The 18,647-nt window shown below is 55.1% G+C and overlaps 1 protein-coding gene across 7 annotated transcripts in view; it reads right to left on the reverse strand.

The window, feature by feature from the left end:
• The window catches only part of BRD4 (bromodomain containing 4), an 86,793-nt gene that overhangs the window by 10,850 nt on the left and 57,296 nt on the right, over positions 1-18,647 (reverse strand). For all 7 annotated transcript variants that reach the window (XM_042928751.1, XM_042928748.1, XM_042928749.1 and 4 more), the window contains 7 exons: positions 17,743-18,032; positions 16,680-17,042; positions 15,645-15,773; positions 8,989-9,198; positions 7,951-8,150; positions 7,330-7,625; positions 6,192-6,302 (listed from right to left, as the gene is read on the reverse strand). In XM_042928751.1, coding sequence (XP_042784685.1) covers positions 6,192-6,302; positions 7,330-7,625; positions 7,951-8,150; positions 8,989-9,198; positions 15,645-15,773; positions 16,680-17,042; positions 17,743-18,032 — 1,599 coding nt within the window. The remainder of the gene's footprint in view (positions 1-6,191; positions 6,303-7,329; positions 7,626-7,950; positions 8,151-8,988; positions 9,199-15,644; positions 15,774-16,679; positions 17,043-17,742; positions 18,033-18,647) is intronic.

Consider the following 18,647-nt stretch of genomic DNA (forward strand, 5'->3'; position numbering starts at 1 on the left):
ATCTAGAACCCAAGGCCCCGAGGAAGTGTCCCAGGGTTTCTGCACAGGAGGTGGCCAGCATCCACCAGCTGCTGATGGTGAACTACACCTCCTCAAACTTGCTTCCAGCTCTAGAAGGCAGGCTCCGAGGTGCCAGGAGACTGTTATAAGCCTTGAAGAAGTACACACAAACTACACTTTAAAAAGGAAGAGGGGGGGAAAAAAAAAAAAACCAAAACAAAAAAAAAAAAACCCCAAAAAACCAACCCCCCCCCAAAAAAAACAACAACAAAGAAAAACAAAAACAAAACAAAACTCCCTGAAACACAGATGCTGTTCCTTAAGGGACTTTTCATCAGGCAGTTTTCTGCTGAAATGCTGGATTCATGACCAAAAAAGGGCTGATATTTATTTTTAGAGCAAAAAATCCTATTCAGTGCCTCTCACAGGGCTTGGATGATGTGGCCACCCTGGCCTGCCCCACCCCCAGAGGCTGTCATTATTCTAGGGGACTGAAGACTGAGAGGGTGCTTGCACTGGCGACACCCCTTCAGAGATGTGCACAGAGCAAACCCCGAGGGCTCTGATGGCCTCACTACGGACTGGTCCAGTGTTCTGGGTTTGAGAGCCTTTTCTCACCCACCAGCCCAGCGTCCCACCCCACTTGGGACAGGTCACCTGGCTGCATGGCCACTCTTCCTCAAGTGCCCCTCACCAGTGGCCTTCCTAAAAGCACCCCTTCCCCCTGTAGCCTGCTTCTAATTACTTGGGAGGGACAGGGAGGCAGCCCAAGAGGTACTTTCCCCTCTGTGACTTCGGGCAAAGAGGCCAAAAAAGTTGGGAAAATGCCCAACAGGCAACAATGGGAACAATGAAAACAGAAGGAAGACTCCAGGGGCCGGGAGTAGTCTGTGGCTGGTGACAGCCTCTGGCTGGAGCCTCACAAGCCACCAGAAAGAGGGCATGCTGAGGGACAACCCAGCCAGGCTTGCCCCTAAAGCCCCTGTTCCTCACTGGGGAAAGCTCTAGATTAATCAGAGTGTTCTTCTTTAGGCTGAATGAGATCTTCCCTGGGCTAACATCATTTTAAGATCCAGGAGGAAAGCAGTTAGGATCCAGAAAAAGAGGGAGGGATGAAGAGAGAAAACATACTCGTGACGGGGCCTTGCACACGGAGCAGATTGTCATCACCCTCTGGGAGATGCCACCCACCCAGAAGACCCCAGACGACCAGGGAGGCTGGGCAGGACAGCCAAGCAGTCTTTACACAGGAGGCCCGGGTGGCCAGCCAAGCAGGCAGCCTTCCCGGAGGCGGGATTAGGCGTGTGCTGCTGGACAGGACTAAATCCACCCCAGGGGACAGGCCCAGGGCTCTGAGGAATTCCATAACTTGATGGAGTCCTGTCCCTTTCACAGAAGAAAATGGACTTAAGCTATAGCTTGCTGGGAAGGAATCTGGAACTGAAGACCGTTTTATTAAGAGTCCGTGTCCAATGATTAGGCAGGACCTACATAGAGGGAGAGAGAAACCAGTGTGAGAGAAATGGTGTGGAATGTACCGTTCAAGTCACAAGAACAGAAGAACCACAGACCGAGCCAGCCTCCTGTGCCCTGCCCACGGACAGGGCACGAGAGAACGGCGCCGGAGCCTGGGAGCCCTGCCCCCTGCCTGGCCAGCCGCGGGCGGGGACAGACCCACCTTCCCTTTACAAGGGCCACAGATCCGGCACGTGTGGACGTCTCCAAAACCACCCAGAGCCTGCTCGTGCTTCCACACAGAGTAACTGCTTCCAGGAACAAGTTCACGTGCACCCTGAGCATGGACCAGCATTTCCTTTACTGGTCTTTGAATGTGAGAGATGCCCTGGCCTGTCGTCCTTGCCATCACTCCTGAAGACCAGCCAGGTGTGCCCACACGTCCAGCAGGCACCGCCCCCCCCTCCCCCCACCACCCCCCCGCCCGACCCTGAGCTTGTCTCCCCTCTGTATCTGCTTTACTGCACACTGTCTTTCTCAGGGAGGTGATGCCGGCCCTTCCTCAGGGCTGGGGCACAGGTAAGAAAACCCCCAAGAGAGGGGCTCTGCAGTGCAGGACCTCCAGCAAACACCCTCCTTTCTGCATTCCTACAAACACCAAGAAACATCAACAAAAAACAAATTACAAAAAGACCAAATAATTCTATACACCGTCAAGGTGGGGTGAAAAAAAAAAAGATGCCGAGGAGGAAAGCGGTCTCGAGTGTTTCCCCTTGACGGGAGAAGGGCGTGGGGCATGTTCCCACCCACACAGCAGAGATGAGATGCCTCTGCCAGAGTCACGGATGCAACCAGCACTGCAGTCCCGTGGTCTTCAAGTGTGTGTGTGCGTGCGCGTGGGAAAAACCCACCCACTGGCCGGACTGTCATTCAGGGCACATTCCACAAGGCTCACCCTCGCCCACGAAGCCCCAGAGTCCCTCCAGCTGCGACCCCTGCATGTGAGTGTATGAGAGGGGTCACCTGACAGCACAGGCAGACCAGCTACAGTCCTGCCCTCCAGGTCCCTTCCTACCTCCCTACGCCCCTACCAGGGGCCTCTCCCTCTTCCCAAGAGCAAGTATCACACCCTTGGAGCAGGCAGCAGCAGGCCCCAAGATGGGCCTGGGACCCAGTCCCTCAAAGACCCCAGGGGTCGGAAGCTGAGGCTGGTTGTCTGGGAAGAACGCCTTGTGGCCTCTGTCTGCACTTTCCGGCTCAAATCTTTCCAAAACATCAAGCATTCCTTTTTTCCCCGGAGCTATTAAGAAACACCCACAAGCTCAAATCCTGGGAAAAGGAAACAAGGAGACTAAAATAGCTGGAGTGAGCTCCCACTGCAACTAGAAGACCAGGCACAAATCCAAGAGAACTACCCCACACCTCCCTGAACCCGTCCCAGCCAGGTAGCTGGGGTACAAGGGTGCAGTCCTAAGAGGGACAGGAGCTGTGTACCCACCCTACCCAGAAAGACCCGTGGATGGCACGTGGAAGGAGGCTGTCATCAGCGTCACAATGGGGTGGAAAGCTAGACAAAGAGTCCTAGGACATTCCCTCTGGCCCCGTGAGCCAGGCAGACATGATCCCAGCACTGGTGACCGACAGGCCACACAGCTCTGCCCAAAGCCCATCTGGGATGGCTGCGGAAAAGGGGGAACCAGGCACTCACCTCTGGCCTGCCCAGCCGAGGTCTACAGATGCCTTAGGAGCAAGTGGGAAAGTGGCATTTGCATCCCCTGCCCTGTCCCAATACTGAACCCTGAAGCAGATTCGAACTTTATCCAGAACTGAAGCTCAATGGAAGACCATAATCCAAGTAATAGCTGGGTTCAGAGGATGTGGTGGGGCTGGCCAACAGCGTGCTTCTGGGCGGTGGGGAGGAACACATGGTGGCCTGGGACCGAGCTAGGAAAGCCCAACCCCTGCCCCCCCCAACTCCATCTGTGGGTGCACCACCTCCCTGAACTGCTGCTTGGCCCCAAGGACCAGCCCCATGCCTTAAGTAGTCCGCAGCATCCTTATCTATGGAGAGCGGCCAGAGAAGGGATCTATGCACCAACCCCCCCAACCCCCCCACCAAGCTCCAATTTAGTGCCTCTGTTTGGTTTCTTTTGGTGATTCATGTCTCAGGGCCCTGTCAGCAGAAACGACCCTTAGTACAAGTGACAAAAATAGGCCCTTTCAGGAATTTCGGCTCCAGTCCAAATGGAAACACAAGAACAAGGAGGGCAAAAACAAACCCCAAAAGACCAAAAGAAATACCTTCAATACCCCCCACCCTGTCCTATCTTCCCAAGGCAGAACCACTAACTGGCCACAGAAATTGGGGCTGCCTACCTCCAGGGACCCAGCTTGAGCAGCTGCCCTGGAAGCAAGTGCAGTTTCCTATGCGGGATGGGGTGGCGGGTGGCCGCGTTCAATGATGCAGGGGCGCAAGCTCCCTCCCATTTTCGGGCCGAGTGTCTGAGCCCTAGGGCACAAACCCACACGGTGGTTCTCTTGAGAGAAGCATCCAGCTGACCCATAACAGAGCTCTCCGGTGCACACAGATGGCAAAGGAAAAGCCAGAACCTTGAAGACAAATGGGAGCCTCCCAAAACTCAAGGTGGGGAGGGTGCCTGGAAAGAGGGATGGGCCGGAAGCAGCAGGGCAAGCCACCGGGCCGGATTGCTGGAGCCTGGGAGCCTGCAGGCCGTCGGCTCAGAGACTGTAAATCTCACCCTCCTTCCCGCCAGGACAGCTGTTCCCAGGGCTCTCAGATTACTTGTTGCACAATCTTTCCATCTCTTTAAAAGGGGGGGCACAAAAAGGGAAAAAGTATTCTCAGCAGTAGAGAGCTGTCGGAGATTCCGTCACAGCTGCCCCACATCAGATGGTAGGAGTGTGCAAGGCACTCAGGAGCCCAGGAGGATTTCCCACCTAAGGCAAACACACACCAAAGAAGAGCTTGGGGATCAGGGACAAAGGCCACGGTCACAGATTCGCAACGAGGACTTGCCGGTTGGGTACCACGATCTACGTCGGGGCCAAAGCAGTTTGCCCTTGGCCAAACTGCGCCGTTTTAACAATCGGGTCCCCTGCCAATTCCAAGCTTTGGGGTTTTCTTTTGGTCACTCATATACCTAGGAGAAAAGGTTGTGACACCCCTAGCAGGAGCAGCGTGCTAGAAACTGCAGGAGGTGCAAAACCCCAGAGCAAAGGCAAACCTGCGGCATGGCTGGCACAGAAGAAGGTGAGAAGTCAGGGGCCACCAGGAATGCTAATTGGGCCCAAGAATATGGTCATCCATCCTGCTGAGGGCAGTTGGCGCTGGCTTCCTGCCAGCCCTTCCTGGGTGGGTATGGGGGTGTGGCGCCCCCTGCTGGTTGACAGATAAAAAAGCAACGGGGGGGGGGGGGGGCGCTGGTTAGAAGAAAAGGACAAAGGATGGAGACAGAAGGGCAGCAAACTGCCCACAGCAGTCTCTGCATACAGCGGAGCTCAGGAAATATGGAACATAGCTTAATGACTTAATGACTCTCATTTGGGCCCACTGGAGACAGAATCTGGAGTCTTGGAGAAGCCCTTCGCCCACCTCAAGGCAAGCCTCCCACCTACCTGGGAAGCCTGGTACCCTTTCCTGTCAAAGCGGAGAGAGAGTGAGAAGGCCCAGAAGCCCTCCTGTCCTCAGCTTCCCCAGAAAAAGGCAGGCTGAGCTGACAAGAGGACCCGGGTGTGCACACGCCTCGGCAGAGGGGTCACAAAGCTACTCTAAGTGTAAGGGGCCTCAAACTTCCTTGGCCCGATCCGATCACGTTATCTTCATAAACTGACTACGTGGGGCTTACTATTAGTTTTAAGTCAGAATAACATGCCAGAGACGAAACAGGTCTATGAAAGAAAACACCCAGAAATACACTTCCCACTGAGGATGCACATACCGCAGCCTGCCTGGAGAGGCTGCTTGGCTGATGGCACTAGACCTGCCCAGGGGCCAGCCCGCCTCCCCAGACTCGCACGGCCACCCCCACCAGCTCCAGCTCACAGAGCAGGCTAGCTGCCAGGCTTCCTTTCTAGCCTCTCCTCCGGGCCAGTGTCAGGGAGCATCTGCCCCTCTCCCCATGCTCCCCGCGAGGAATCAGGAAAGCGCCCCTCTGCAGGAAAAGCTTCTCTCCTACCAGCCTGCAGCTCTCAGCGTCTCCACCTGCCCCTTCTCACTCCCACTTCCCACACTGAAGCTGCTGCTCAGGTGGGCGGTAGGGTCAGTCAGGACACCACCATGGGGCACACGTGCAGGCCCACGTGTGTGCACACTGCGTTAGGAGCAGCCAATGCAGCTGTGAGCACTCTGGGGCGAATGGCAGAGCCCCGAGCCTGGTGACAGCAGAGTCGAGAGCAGGCCGCTACACACGTGCTGCTGGAGCACATCACCTGAACAGCCGTGCTGCATGTGACAGGAAGAGACTGTAGGGCTGGGCAGGGTCACACGAACACTGATGCCACCAGCTGGGCCCCAACACCCAAGGTCCTCACCAGGCCCCCCGAGCTCCCCAGAATCGTGCAGTGTCAACACCGTGAGGGTACAGGGCTACCCAGTGTCCTAGCGAGAGGGTTACCGTTCTTATTATGACAGCCATCTCTGGTCTCGGGTAGTCTGGACACGTGACTGAGCCAAACACAGGGAAGAACTCGACAAGAAGCTCAGTAAGACATCTAACCTGTTTCGGAGTCTTCACTGTCAGAAGAGCTGGACTCGCTGGTGCTCTCCGACTCCGAGGACGAGAAGCCCTTCATCTTAGAGGAGCCAGCAATCACATCAACTTTCTCGGCTGTAATAAAGCAACAGGGACACAGTCAGGCAGGGCCCCGACCTAGGGGGCTACTGCTGGCCACAGGAATAGCCCACCCGCCCGCAAGAAGGGCCAGTGGGCTGCTTCTACGAGGCCCTGACCAGTCCTACCGCGTGCCAGCCAAAAGCTTGGCTTAATACTAGAATTTCAAAGCCCCTCCAATCTCTCAATACCCTATGCTGGGTTCACCAGACAGTTAAGGGACAAGGCAGGAAGTAATTCCCTGACATGAGGGACCGCTGAGCTCAGGCTCCCTCAGCTACTTTTCAGACAGTGGGTGCAGGGGACCCCAAGACATGACGGCAGGGACAAAGCAAGACGTGAAAGAGCCCTGGGAGTCTCCCAGCACCTCGGTGCGTAGACTGAGGGCACAGTGTCACTGTGCAGCACCCTAGGGAGGGGCCCGAGCGCCCCAGGAGTCAACGTGGACTGGGACAAAGGCTGCATACAACACTCTGATGTGGATATTAAGTCCTACTGGTCTCCAGACAAAAGCCGTGAGTTAAGATGAGACATTTTGAACAGGCAAGTGCTGCCTGGCAGACTGTTGTGGAGGGGCCCGTGTCGAAGCAGAGAAGCAAAGCAGGCAGTGTGGACCTAACATCTTTCCTCCTGGCCCCTGCACCTGGCCCTCACCCTCTGTTCCAAAGAGGTGGCAGCAGGGCGGGGGTGGCTGGCTTTTGGGGAAGACCCAGCGGTAAGGGCAACAGAAGCTGCTGCTCAGAGCAAGGCTGAAGACACTGAGGTGCAGGCAGGCCTTAGATGGGTACCGACCAGGAGGTGGAGAATGGCACCACCAGCCCAGGGTCAAGTGTGATGTCACAGCCCTCCAGAGGTTTCTGTGTCGAGGACACAGCTTTTGTAACTGGAAAAACAGCCTACAGAGGGAGACGGCCATGTCTGGAAGGCAAAGTTAATGGAGAATGCCCACTCGCCCAGCCTCCTCCCTGTCGGCCAGGGCTGGCCAGGACTCAGAGCACACCCTGCCCCAGGGGCCCAAGGGCACCTTGAGGTTTCCTTTTCTTCCGCAAACAGGAGGTTACGTAGCGCTCCAGTTCTCGAAGGGTGGACGGCTTCAGAGTCTCAAAGTCGATCTCAATCTCATCGGGGTTGGAGTTCTTGAGGGAGGGCTCCCGCGACTGGATGATGTGCACCACGCGGCCCAGTTTCTCACCAGGGAGCTTGTTGATGTCTAGGCTGAGCTGCCGCTTCTCCTCATACGACATGGGCTTGCACTTGTCCTCTTCCTCCGACTCGTACGCAGGAGGGGGCTTGTTCTTCATGGGCGCAGGCTCCTTCTTGCTACGAAGGGATGATGCAGACACCATTGTCAACGTGAGGCACCCATTCCTCCATCTGGGGCTTAGGGGAGGGCTTCCACACCCCCACCCAGATGGCCTTCACGGGAAACAGGGGAGGCTGGCAACGCCTTCCTGGGAGCACCCAACGGAGACAGACCGCAAACCATGCCCCGTCCTCACCTTCTGCTCCATGCTACCTATCTTCCTTCCCTTCCCAAACACACTGGGTGCCAAGACCCACCCCAGGAGAAAGGGTGCGAGGCAGCCTCCCTACCCACCGTGGCCAGCAGGGGTCCCCACCCAGGGCAGCTCAGGGAGGCACAGACCTCGCGTTGCTGTTGCTGCTGTTATTTTTCTTGGTCTTTTTAGGAGGAAGTTCCTTGGCTTTGCTCTTCTTATTCTCCTCCACTTCTTCTTTCTTTTTGTGCTTTTCTTTTTTCTTTTCTTTTTTGTCTTTCTCCTTTTTCTTTGGTTTGTTCTGCTGGGGCTGGGAGAGGGCTGCAAGCTGCTCGTGTACGGCTTTGAGCTGTGGAGCAGACAGGCAAGGTACACACGCCCATCATCCTGGTCTCTGGGTGGACCCCCGGGCACCAGGGTGCAGAGGAGGAGGGAAGCACAGGGAGGGGGCTGGCCCTCAGCCTTGTGACCTGCCACCTCACCAGATTTTTGAAGTGCCCACACCCACCCAGGCCGTGGACTCCGAGGATGGCCAGTGTCCTCTTGGCTGGAGAAGCTGCCCAAGCTGGCAGATACCAAGCTCCACAGCCATCCAGGAGGAGGGTCCCTGGGAGGCTGGGTACTAAGGCCCTGATGGCTGGCTTGTAGGGCCTCAGGAGAGATGGACATCCTGGCTGAGGCTCCTCCTTTCAGATGCTGGAAGCATCTAGAAGCCTCGCCTCTGCCCGCAGAACAGCCATGTCTTCCCACCTCCACACCCACAGTGTACATATATGCAGTTGACTCTTGAACAATGTGGGTTTGAACTGTGCAAGTCCTCTTATATGTGGATTTTTTTCCCGATCGATACGGTACTATGAATATATTTTCCAGTTCTTATGATTTTCTTGATGTTTCCTTACTTTGCCGTAAGAATACACTACATAATATGTGCAACCCATAAAATAGGAATTAATCGACTTTTTACGTTACAGGTAAAGCTTCTGGTCAACAGTAGGCTGTTAGTAGGTGTTCTGGGGAGCCAGAAGTTACACACTGATTTCCCACTGCACGGGAGGTCAGCACCCTTAAACCCCTCATCCCGCTGGAACTCCAAGCTGGGACCTGCCAGGTCATGGAGAACCCTGGGGAGACTGCCCAGCCCATGCATTCCAGGTGACTGGGAACGGGGCTGCCCACATCCTCACCTGCTCCTGGAGCTCGGCCAGCCGCTGGGCTCGTTCCTCTTCAGAGTCATCGGTGGAGCTGTCACTGTCGGAGGAGCTATCGCTGCTGCTGTCGCTGGACGAGGGCGGGGCTGCCACTTTGGTCGGGGGTGGCACCGCTGGGGAGGACACGGCCACCACAGGCTCCTCAGGCTCGTCTGGCATCTTGGCAAAGCGCATCTCGAACACATCCTGGTTGGGGGGGGGGCGGGGGGGGGGGGGAAGCCGTGCCTGTGAGGGCTGCCGGGGGCCCAGGCATGGGTGGTGGGGGGCTGCCTGGGATGTGGCTCAGCATCACCAAGCCTCCTTGGCTGCCGGGCTTGACTCAACAGGAAGTAAGCAGGAGGGCCAAAGAGGGCTAGGCTGATGGTGACCCCCCACACCCCACCACTAAGACAAGGGGCTGGGTGAGGACCCTCGTCAGCTCTTCCGACACTTCTCACAAATTTCACTTTGAAATGTCCTTCTGACATGGCTTGGCACCCATTCTCCAGGAGACACAGGCCAGGTAAGTACATGTGACCCACGTCACAGGAGGCAGCTGGCCCACTGAGGATGTCTGTGTGGAGATCCTAGATAGATAGCAGGCCGAGGGCAAGACCCGCAAACAGTGCCTTGAGGTTCTCATTAGCTCAGCACATCCCGAGGGTGCCTCCTGCATGCCAGGGCCGGGCACTAAGATACAATGATGAACAGAACAGGAACCTCTGCCTGCCTCCGGTTCACACTCCCTCAGGGAGCAGGTGGGGTCTTCAGTTTGAGAGAGCATTCCAGGCAGAGGAAACAAACAGCACATGCAAAGGCCCGGCCCTGGAGTAAGTGTGCCTCGTGCACAGACCAAGGCCGGCAAGGCAGCTGAGCCTCTGCTGCAGCAGGCACGTGTCCGCCCCCACCCCCTCCTCAGACCACCTCTGGGGCACCTGGGCACAGCCATGCCACTGGCTGAGGGGTCTCCAGGGCATGGCCAGCAAGGTGGGAAAGGTATAACAGAAGTGGATGTGGGGGCGCTGGAGACAGGCTACAGGAGGGAGTAAATCTTGTGAGGTGCCAGAGACCCAACCCCACATGCGCAGGGCTGTTAAGCACAGGATCCCACCACCCCAGGATTCCGAGACCTTCCAACTGTAAGTCCCAGGAATCCGATGGAACTCCACGTGGGGTCACAGAGCTTGGGGGCAGCAGCTCTGTCTGGGCACCTAGGCCCAACAGCCCTGCCTCACCAGCCAGCCGGCAGGTCCCTTCCTACCCCAAGGGCTCCATGATCGTAAGCCCAGAGATGACTCAGGACAAAGAACAGCAGTGAAAAGAACAAAGTTAGCTTCCCAGAAGGACTGCAGGACCTGCTTTAAGCCTAGAAAATGTCAACGTAGCATCTCACGCAGAAGAATGGGCCTTCCCAAGTGTGAACTGATGCTTCGGAGCAGCATGGCCCACGAGGCCTGGGAGGGCCGTGGGGTCAAGCTCCGAGGCTGCTGTGTCAAACAAACTAGGGTACACTTGACACAGCTGGCCCTAGAAGCCTCTCCTGATATCTCTGGAAGCACAGCTTCAGGTTTTCTGTCCCCAAGGCAGCTGGGAAAGGGGACGACCCCTGGGCAGCAGGGCAGGTGTCCTCCCCAACTGCAGTGTTGTCCCCTCCCCTCCAGACCACCCAGTCAGGCTCCTCCAAGGCAGTTCCTGCTCCCAGCAAAGTGACAACCTGGATTCTGCTGTATAAGTGGTTTTGCTACTATACATTATACTCATTTATACAGAAATTTCTAATTTCTAATTTATACAGAAATACATTCTGGAGCAGGTCGGGTGGCAGTGGAAAAGACACCCAGGAGGCATGAGCAAGAGACTGTCACCACCCTGGCTAAAGGAGACGGGGGCTCACACCGGGGCAGAGGCCCCCAGTGCGGCAGCAAGCAAGACCCTTATTGCCCAGTGCCCCGGGGCCCCAACAGACCCACAGGAGCGTCCAGAAAAAGCCAGGCTTGCTGCCAAGGAGGAGGGGGCAGGTTAGAGAAGTGTGCCTGAGGTGTCAGGACCCCACAGAGGGAGGAGGGTGGCAGCCATGGCCGAGTACCTGGTGCTGCCGGGAGGTGAGCTTTACCAGGTGGGAGCTTCCTCATGCCACTTATGTATGTGCCCAGCATCTCCTGCCAGCTGCCAGAACAGCTCTACCCTTGCCACTAGGACATCCCTGCTTCTCCCCAACAGGCTGTGGCTGTGGTGGAAATGGAAGCCAGGACTCGCCCTGAGGCCTCGCCTAGGGTACTCCCTGGCCCTGCTCTCCCAAGGCTCCAAGACCAAAGAGCAAAGAGCACAAGCCAGGAGGCCAGGCAGGCTGGCTGGCTGGGCAGTCACTGTGGGGCCTACAAGCTGGGGCTGCTGGCTTCCCTGTCACGAGCAGCTACGAGACCTGTCATCCTCCCATCTGCCCCGGTTCCAGTAGGGGGCACTCTGCGAAATGCACTTGGGCTTGAGTGCCAGTGAACCCAGAGCTACCGCAGAAAAACCTTCCCGCGTGGCTGAGACAGACTTGCACCCGTATGGTAAAGAGAAACGATGTGCTCCCTGCCCTCAAGGAGTGAACATAGTTATAAAGTACTATTAAGTGTCAAGGTGGGAACAGCAAAGAACTAGTGAAGAGTCCCTGGGAAATCTGAAACCTAAGGATGAGGGCGGGGCGTGTGTGTGGGGGAGGGGGACATGATACCAAAAGCTGCAGAGACCTAGCAAGGATGTCTCGAAGGACAGAAAGGTGTGACTCACGAATCCAGGTGCTCATCCTGCTGGCCAGGTGGAAAATGGGGGAGAGGGTGTGGGGCCAGGCTAGAGGACGCCAAAACCGAAAGAGACGCACCTAGGTCGAAGGTCTTGTGAGGGAGGACACTGAGGCGATGAGCAGTGAATACCAACAACCAGCACTCTCTAGGGGAGCAGGGGCTCGGGCCTTCCACACTAGGGCTGGCAGTGTCTAGAGGTGGACCCAGCTCCTCTGCCCAGCATGCCATAACCTCCACCCACACTGCAATTCTCGGCATCAATCGGCAAAGCACGCTGGTTTCAGAGCAGGCGTCTCCTCTTGCTAGAATGTTCACTGGGTCACCTACTCTAGGCTGCGTCAGATTCGAGGGGGAAGCACACCCTCCACCCCTCTAGTGAAACAGCTGCCTGAGTGCCAAACGGTGAAGCACGGCCAAGCCCGGATACGGCTGTGGGGCTTGGCCGTATCTGGGCACAGCGAGGCTCAGAGGAGGGGGGCTGTGGTGGGGAGCAGAATGCAGGCAGTGGTAGGCCACTAAGTGCCGGGTGCTAGAGATGCAGCTGTGAGTGCACACACTCAGAAACACACATTTACATACACCCAAAAAGCTTCCTGCCTCTGGGATCTAATGCAGGATACCCCAATGCAATTTTCATTTTACTTCGCTATAAAAATAACTGCACATCACCTTGAATTTGCGCTTTTTCTTGCACTAAAACTCTGGTAATCTACAAGGGCGCCAAACTCCCTAAATGACTCCTCGCTTCACAACAGAGCAGGCAGTCTAAATGGCAGTACCGCCAGCAGCTCTGGGCCTACCAGATGGGCTCGCAGGCCTCAGCCCAAGCCACCTGTGGACTGAGGAAACCCTGAGCCCAGACACTCCTGGCTGTCTTTGTGACCATGGCTGCCAGGTGGTAGGATGTGTGCTTTCTAAAGGCCTAGAATTTAGAGACTGGAAGAGGAAAACAAAATGGATTCTTTTCCATGTGATTTTCCAGGTAAATCCCAGTTCTTGGGAACAGTCTAATTAAGAGGAGGCAAGTCTAATACCTGTTCAAGAGGCAAACAAAGGTTGGGGATTTGCTGCTTCTCCTTCCCTCTGGACAATCTAGTCATCCAACCATGCTGATCCAGGAAAGCTTACGAGGAAGAGGAAAAAGACTGAAATGCCACAGAGCAACCAACTTCCAGACAAGAAGCCCTTCACATCGATTCTGCTTCTGAAGCAGATACCTCTCCACCTGCCTCGTGGCAATGGAGAAGGAACATCACTTCCTGTAACACAGCAACCCACCCTGAAGTGGGCCAAGCGGGCTAGGGCAGAGACCGCCCCGTGCTAAATGGCCCACCCTAGGCACTGCCCCTGCCTGAAATGGACCCTCCTTCAGGTCAAGGACCTCATCTAGTCCAGCCTGGTATCTGGAACAAAAATGTTTAGAAAGAGGCTGCAGTGAAGAAAATAGCCCAGTGGTTTCACTATGGCTAAACCCCATGTTTGGGTCATGTTCATGCCACTGCCAGAAGGATAAAAATGAAAAACATAAAACCAGGGGAACCTGGGTGGCTCAGTCAGTTAAGTGTCCAACTTCAGTTCAGGTCATGACCTCACAGTTTGTGGGTTCGAGACCCGCATCGGGCTCTCTGCTGTCGGCACAGAGCCTGCTTTGGATCCTGACCCTGCCCCCTCTCTGCCCCTCTGCCACTCATGCTCTTTCTCTCAAAATTAACATTAAAAAAAAAAAAAAAAAAAAAAAAAGACAAAACCAAGACATAAAACAGGCACAGAAATTAGGGAAAGCTAGAATATACTGGAGAATTCTTTCTCTTTCTGATTTATTTATTTATTTATTTATTTATTTATTTATTTATTTATTTATTTAAGTTTATTTATTTAAAGAAAGAGAAAGTGCATGCGCAGGGGAGGGGCAGGGAGAGAGGGAGAAAGAGAGAAAATCCCAAGCAGGCTCTGTGCTGTCAGTGCAGAGCCCGACGTGGGGCTCCAACTCATAAATTGTGAGATCATGACCTGAGCTGACATCAAGAGTTAGATGCTTAACCGACTAAGCTACCCAGGCTCAGCCACCCTCCTTCTATTCTTTTTAAAGTAAAGTAGGTCAGAATAGCAATCTTGGTGCTGGCACAGAACTTGTTTTGGTTTAGCTGTTTGCATGAGGGCAAATAAAGGGTAGGAGTATCGATCTGGGAAAAAGCTATCTCCCTCCCCCAGTCCTCACAGGACAGTGGAAAGACGAAGTCTAGACAAAGATCTGAGGGCAACACTGCCACCTGGTGGCCATGTATGAGAATTGCCATAAAATTATAAAGCCTGAACTCTTTTTAAGGATGGGAAATGCAGAAGTAAACAACGGAAAAGCAGCTTTGTGAAGAAAGCAGAAAGCACCCCCACCCCAAATCTCAGGGAAAATAAAACCAAATAACAAGCAATAGAAACTAAAATAACGTTCAAGGCTGAGTGTGCATTTCAATAATAGCAGCCAGGTTCACACTAGTAATAAGTTTTTATTCTATCCCAAGAGTTCCAGGACACATCCTTTGAACCAAAAGCAGCCCCTGACCCAGACGGAGGCCAAGGGAAGGAACAGGAGAGATGGAGCCTTGGCTCCAGTGTGAGGAGGTAAGAGCCACTACGATGGTAAGTCTGGGACAACGTGTGGAGCTAACGGAACCAGGAGACGGGCAAGCGATGGGTCTCAGGCAGCCTCTGAGCTGAACGGACCCACAGGTTGCCAAAGGCATTTGCGAGTCTGCACTTGTGCCCTGTAAGCACTCCACAGACGGGTGGGAAAGATAGGTGTGAGGAAGCCTCCCGCCTCGCCACCAGGTGGGAGTGGGGCATGAGATATGCAAACCGGTCCTGGGCTTGACCAGAGTGCCTGCCCGTTGTAACAGCAGGTGATCCACCCCAGGGCCTGCTCTGACACTGAGAGCAGAAGCAACCCAGGACTTTGGGGATAAGGGATTAGATATTTTTATGTGTGTAAGCTTAAGAACTTTTTAAAAAGCAGATTATAAAACTACTAAATATAGACTTTATTCTCCAGAATTTTTTTTGAAGATTTTTTTTTAAGTAATCTCTACGCCCAATGTGGGGCTCCAACTCACAACCCTGAGATCAAAAGTCACATGCTCTACTGACTGAGCCAGCCACGTGCCCCAATTCTCCATAATTTTTAACCCCTGATCTTTCCACCCAAAGATAGCCACTGCTCAAATCTGGGTACGTTTTTCCTTTTTTAAATAAAGCAAAGTGAAGTCAGTTCACACATTATGCTGTAACCTGCCCCCCTTCCTTCCACTCACATGTGCACTTTACAGGGTGCACACCCAGACCAACTTGAAGGGGCCACAAACCCCAATGGCACCCATTAGGAAGTTGTGGCCTCACGGAACACCTAGAAGGCAAAAGATTTCAAGGCTCTAGTGAAGAAACGTCCACAGCTGAGCAGTTAGTTCAGCTCACAACTGTGTCCAAGTGTCTGCCTAACAAGAGTGTCTGCCACCAACCGGAGACAGGTCTGTTTTGGAGAACAGATTGGGCCACATACAGCACATACACTCTTCTGGCCAAGGGCAACCAAATGCAGGTATGGGGCAGGAGGTTTTCAGTGGGATACACCAAAACAAAACCCCAAATGCCCCAAGACCAAAACCAACTGCCCTGCTTTATAATAAAATAACCTCAATTTTATATTGACGCACATGCTATCCTGACTCAAGTTCATCTTCAAAGCAACATGGCATTATACCAAAGCAAATGACAGAAATAAAATCTATGGAGGGCCATACAGGCCTGGCCCACCCAGGACCCCAGCCTGCTCTACTGCAGGATGTTGTACCTGGAGCTTCCCCAGGGCCTCACCTGGAGCTTGCGGGCCATGGCCACCACCTCGTGGTCAGGAGGGTTGTATTTATAGCAGTTGGAGAACATCAATCGGACATCAGCACCAAATTCCTGAGCGTCACGGTACTCGCGGGCCTCCAGTTTAGACTGCAAAGACAAGACAGGGCCTCCTTAGTTATGCCCACCCCTGCTCCAATGGGGACGTGACATCCAGGAGGGCTGCCTGTAGGAGCAAGTCAGTTTTGCAGCGGAGCAGAGAAGAGGTCATCACCTTAGTTCTCTGTCAGGTGGACAAAAAGACACTCAAAAGCAAGTCTCAGGGCTGGGAAATGCCCTGCTAGCACGCCAAACCCACCCATCCTGGTCACTGTGACTAAGGACCAAGTGGACATAGAATAAATGGAGACAGAGGTTCAGCCAGACTGTAAGAGAAGGGCTGGGACCAGTTCTGACCTGACATTCACCTGTCTTGGTGATATGGGATAAGACACGGGCCAAAAGGAACATAAGTACTGTCCCCTCTTCTGTCTGTCCCATGTTGGGGCAGGCTTACTCTACTCCCAGACAGAGAGAAATGCAAAATGGCTTAAAATAAACAAACATAACCAAAATGGCCTCAAAATACGACAATGAAGATGCCAGCACTTGTGTGTCTCCTCCTGAGAGGAGACATCAAGACCCACTCTATGCCACCGCGCCTGGCAAAGTCATTAACTCTCAACCCCTCCTGGAACATTAACTGTGTGCAAAGTGCCCGTGGGCACCAGGGCCCAAGGCCACAGAGGGCTTGTCCCCAGACCAGAGGGCACAGCATTGCTGCTGTCTGGGAAGAAAATTCCCAAGCACGTGGTCCTGGAGGCCATCCCCTACAATTCCCAGCAGGGGGCGCTGGGCTGCTTTGAGCTGGTGAGAAGACACAGCTGCTAGGGCACAGTTCAGAAGCACCCAGGGCCTGGACCCTCCTCTTGGACCAGCCTAGGAGGTTCTGACCTTCTCTGTCCCGAGGAGCCCTGCCCCCAGCTCGGGGGGGGGGGGGGGGGGGCATCTGCTCACCTTGATTGTGCTCATGTCCATGGGGTGCTTGATGATGTCACAGTAGTCGTGCAGGCCCAATGCCTCTACGTCCACAGGCTTGTAGAACGGCCAGGCGTAGGCTGCGTGCTTCTTGGCAAACATCTCCTTGAGGATGCCACTGCAGCACTTGAGCTGCTCTGAGACCTTGCTGCTCTTATCCGACACTGGGTGCTGCTGAGAGTCGGGCACGTCCTTCTTGGGGGGCTTCACAGGCCGGCTGCTCTCCCGCCGTGGGCCCAGCTTGGCAGTCTTAGGCTCCGGCGGTAGTGATGGTGGTTCATGAATGGGGTCAATGGTGGTGGGGGTGGTGGTGTCCGCTTTCCTCTTAACTCCCTTCTTTGTCTGCCGAGAGCACAGGGGTGACAAGCACAGTCAAAGGTGACGGCCGGCACAGCTGTCCCTCCCTCCGCTCACTCCTGCAGCTGGGTCCTTTCTGGGGTTCCAACATTCACGGGGAATGGGGCTCAAAGGTTAACTCCATGGGTGAAGGACTGAGGCAAGAAAAGACCTGTCCCATCACTCTCTCTGCAGCTGGGACAGGACCTGCCAGTGGCAGGAGAAAGCACACACGTAAGGGCACAATCTGCTCACTGGAGGCCACAGAAACCTCCTGAAGCAGCTTCCCACTTAATGCCAGGGAAGCCGCTCAGAGCCAAGCCTGGACACATTGGCCCCCCCCAGGGCAGGCACGTCTCAGAGACTATAAGGGTGCCATCTGCAAACACGCACAGTCTAAATTAGAACTAGGGAAGGGGCTGGGGGGGTTGGCAAGCCCTGGGGGGTGGGCTCAACTATGGGACCTGTGGGCCAGCAGGGCAGCAGCTTCTAGGCCGTGACTTAAACACTGCACAGTGCCCCCAAAACACCCACAAAGTGCCCCAGGAGCCAGGACAAGCTCTGCATGAAGCGCCGGCAGTGACAGTGACTCGTCTCCTACAAGCCTTGCTGCTATGGAAGGGAAGACAAAAAAGAGGGGGTGCTGAGGTGGTAGGAGCCCACCAGTGGCCAGGTTGGGCCACACGCACACACAGAGAACGCTCACCTTCACAGGCTGTGGGGTGGCCGCGATGATGGGTGGGTGGCTCTGCACAGGCTGGGGGTTTGGCGCAGGTGGGGGTGGTGGCTGAGGGGGCACCGGCGGGGGTGTCTGCAGTGGCTGGGGAGGCACCACTGTCATGACGGGGGTCTGAACGATGAGGTCTGGGGTGACCGCAGGGAAGGGGTGAGGTGTAGCCTGCACAGGCGGAGGGTTCTGCTGAGGGGTCTGGGTCTGCGGAGGAGTCGATGCTTGAGTTGTGTTTGGTACCGTAGAGACGCCAGGTTTTGCCGTCCCTACCAATCATAAAAGGGACAGGTGGTTAGATGCCGAACCTGATACACGCTGGCTGACCTCATGGAGACACTGTCACATGTGGTGAGCATACATCTGTGCGGGCAGAGCACATAACGTCACCGTAACTATTCGCCTAAGAGACAGAACAACCCGTACACCCCAGACCTTGGCCAAATTGGTCCACCTGCCCCAGGGATCTCTGAGAGCAGCGGCACACTGCATGCCACACCTCCTGAAGCGTCCTGGCTTCAAGTCCCAAATCGGGCACAAAGACGCCTTCATGGGCATGGAGGCCGGGGCCAAAGGAGCAGGAAACACACGCTGAGAGTTAGCACCAGGCCTGTAGATGGGGAGCGGAAAAATGTTCCTTGGCACTTTCGGACAGAGCTGTCCTCATTCCCAGAAGCGCTGCCTTCTGAGTAAGCAATTCTGGCAGGGGGCCGGCATCAGCAGCCCTGGCCAAGGTTTCTGGAAACTGGCAAGCTTCCACCTCCCTGAGCCACAGGAGGAGGCTGGACGGCTGCTGCCCTTTGTGACCGGCTCAGACTGCCTCCCTGCAGCTGCGCGGGTGAGCCCAGACACAACACCCTGCATCTGTCCCATGTGCAGACCAA

This window comes from Panthera leo, chromosome A2 (genome assembly GCF_018350215.1).
Source record: "Panthera leo isolate Ple1 chromosome A2, P.leo_Ple1_pat1.1, whole genome shotgun sequence".
NCBI classification, from domain to species: domain Eukaryota; kingdom Metazoa; phylum Chordata; class Mammalia; order Carnivora; family Felidae; genus Panthera; species Panthera leo.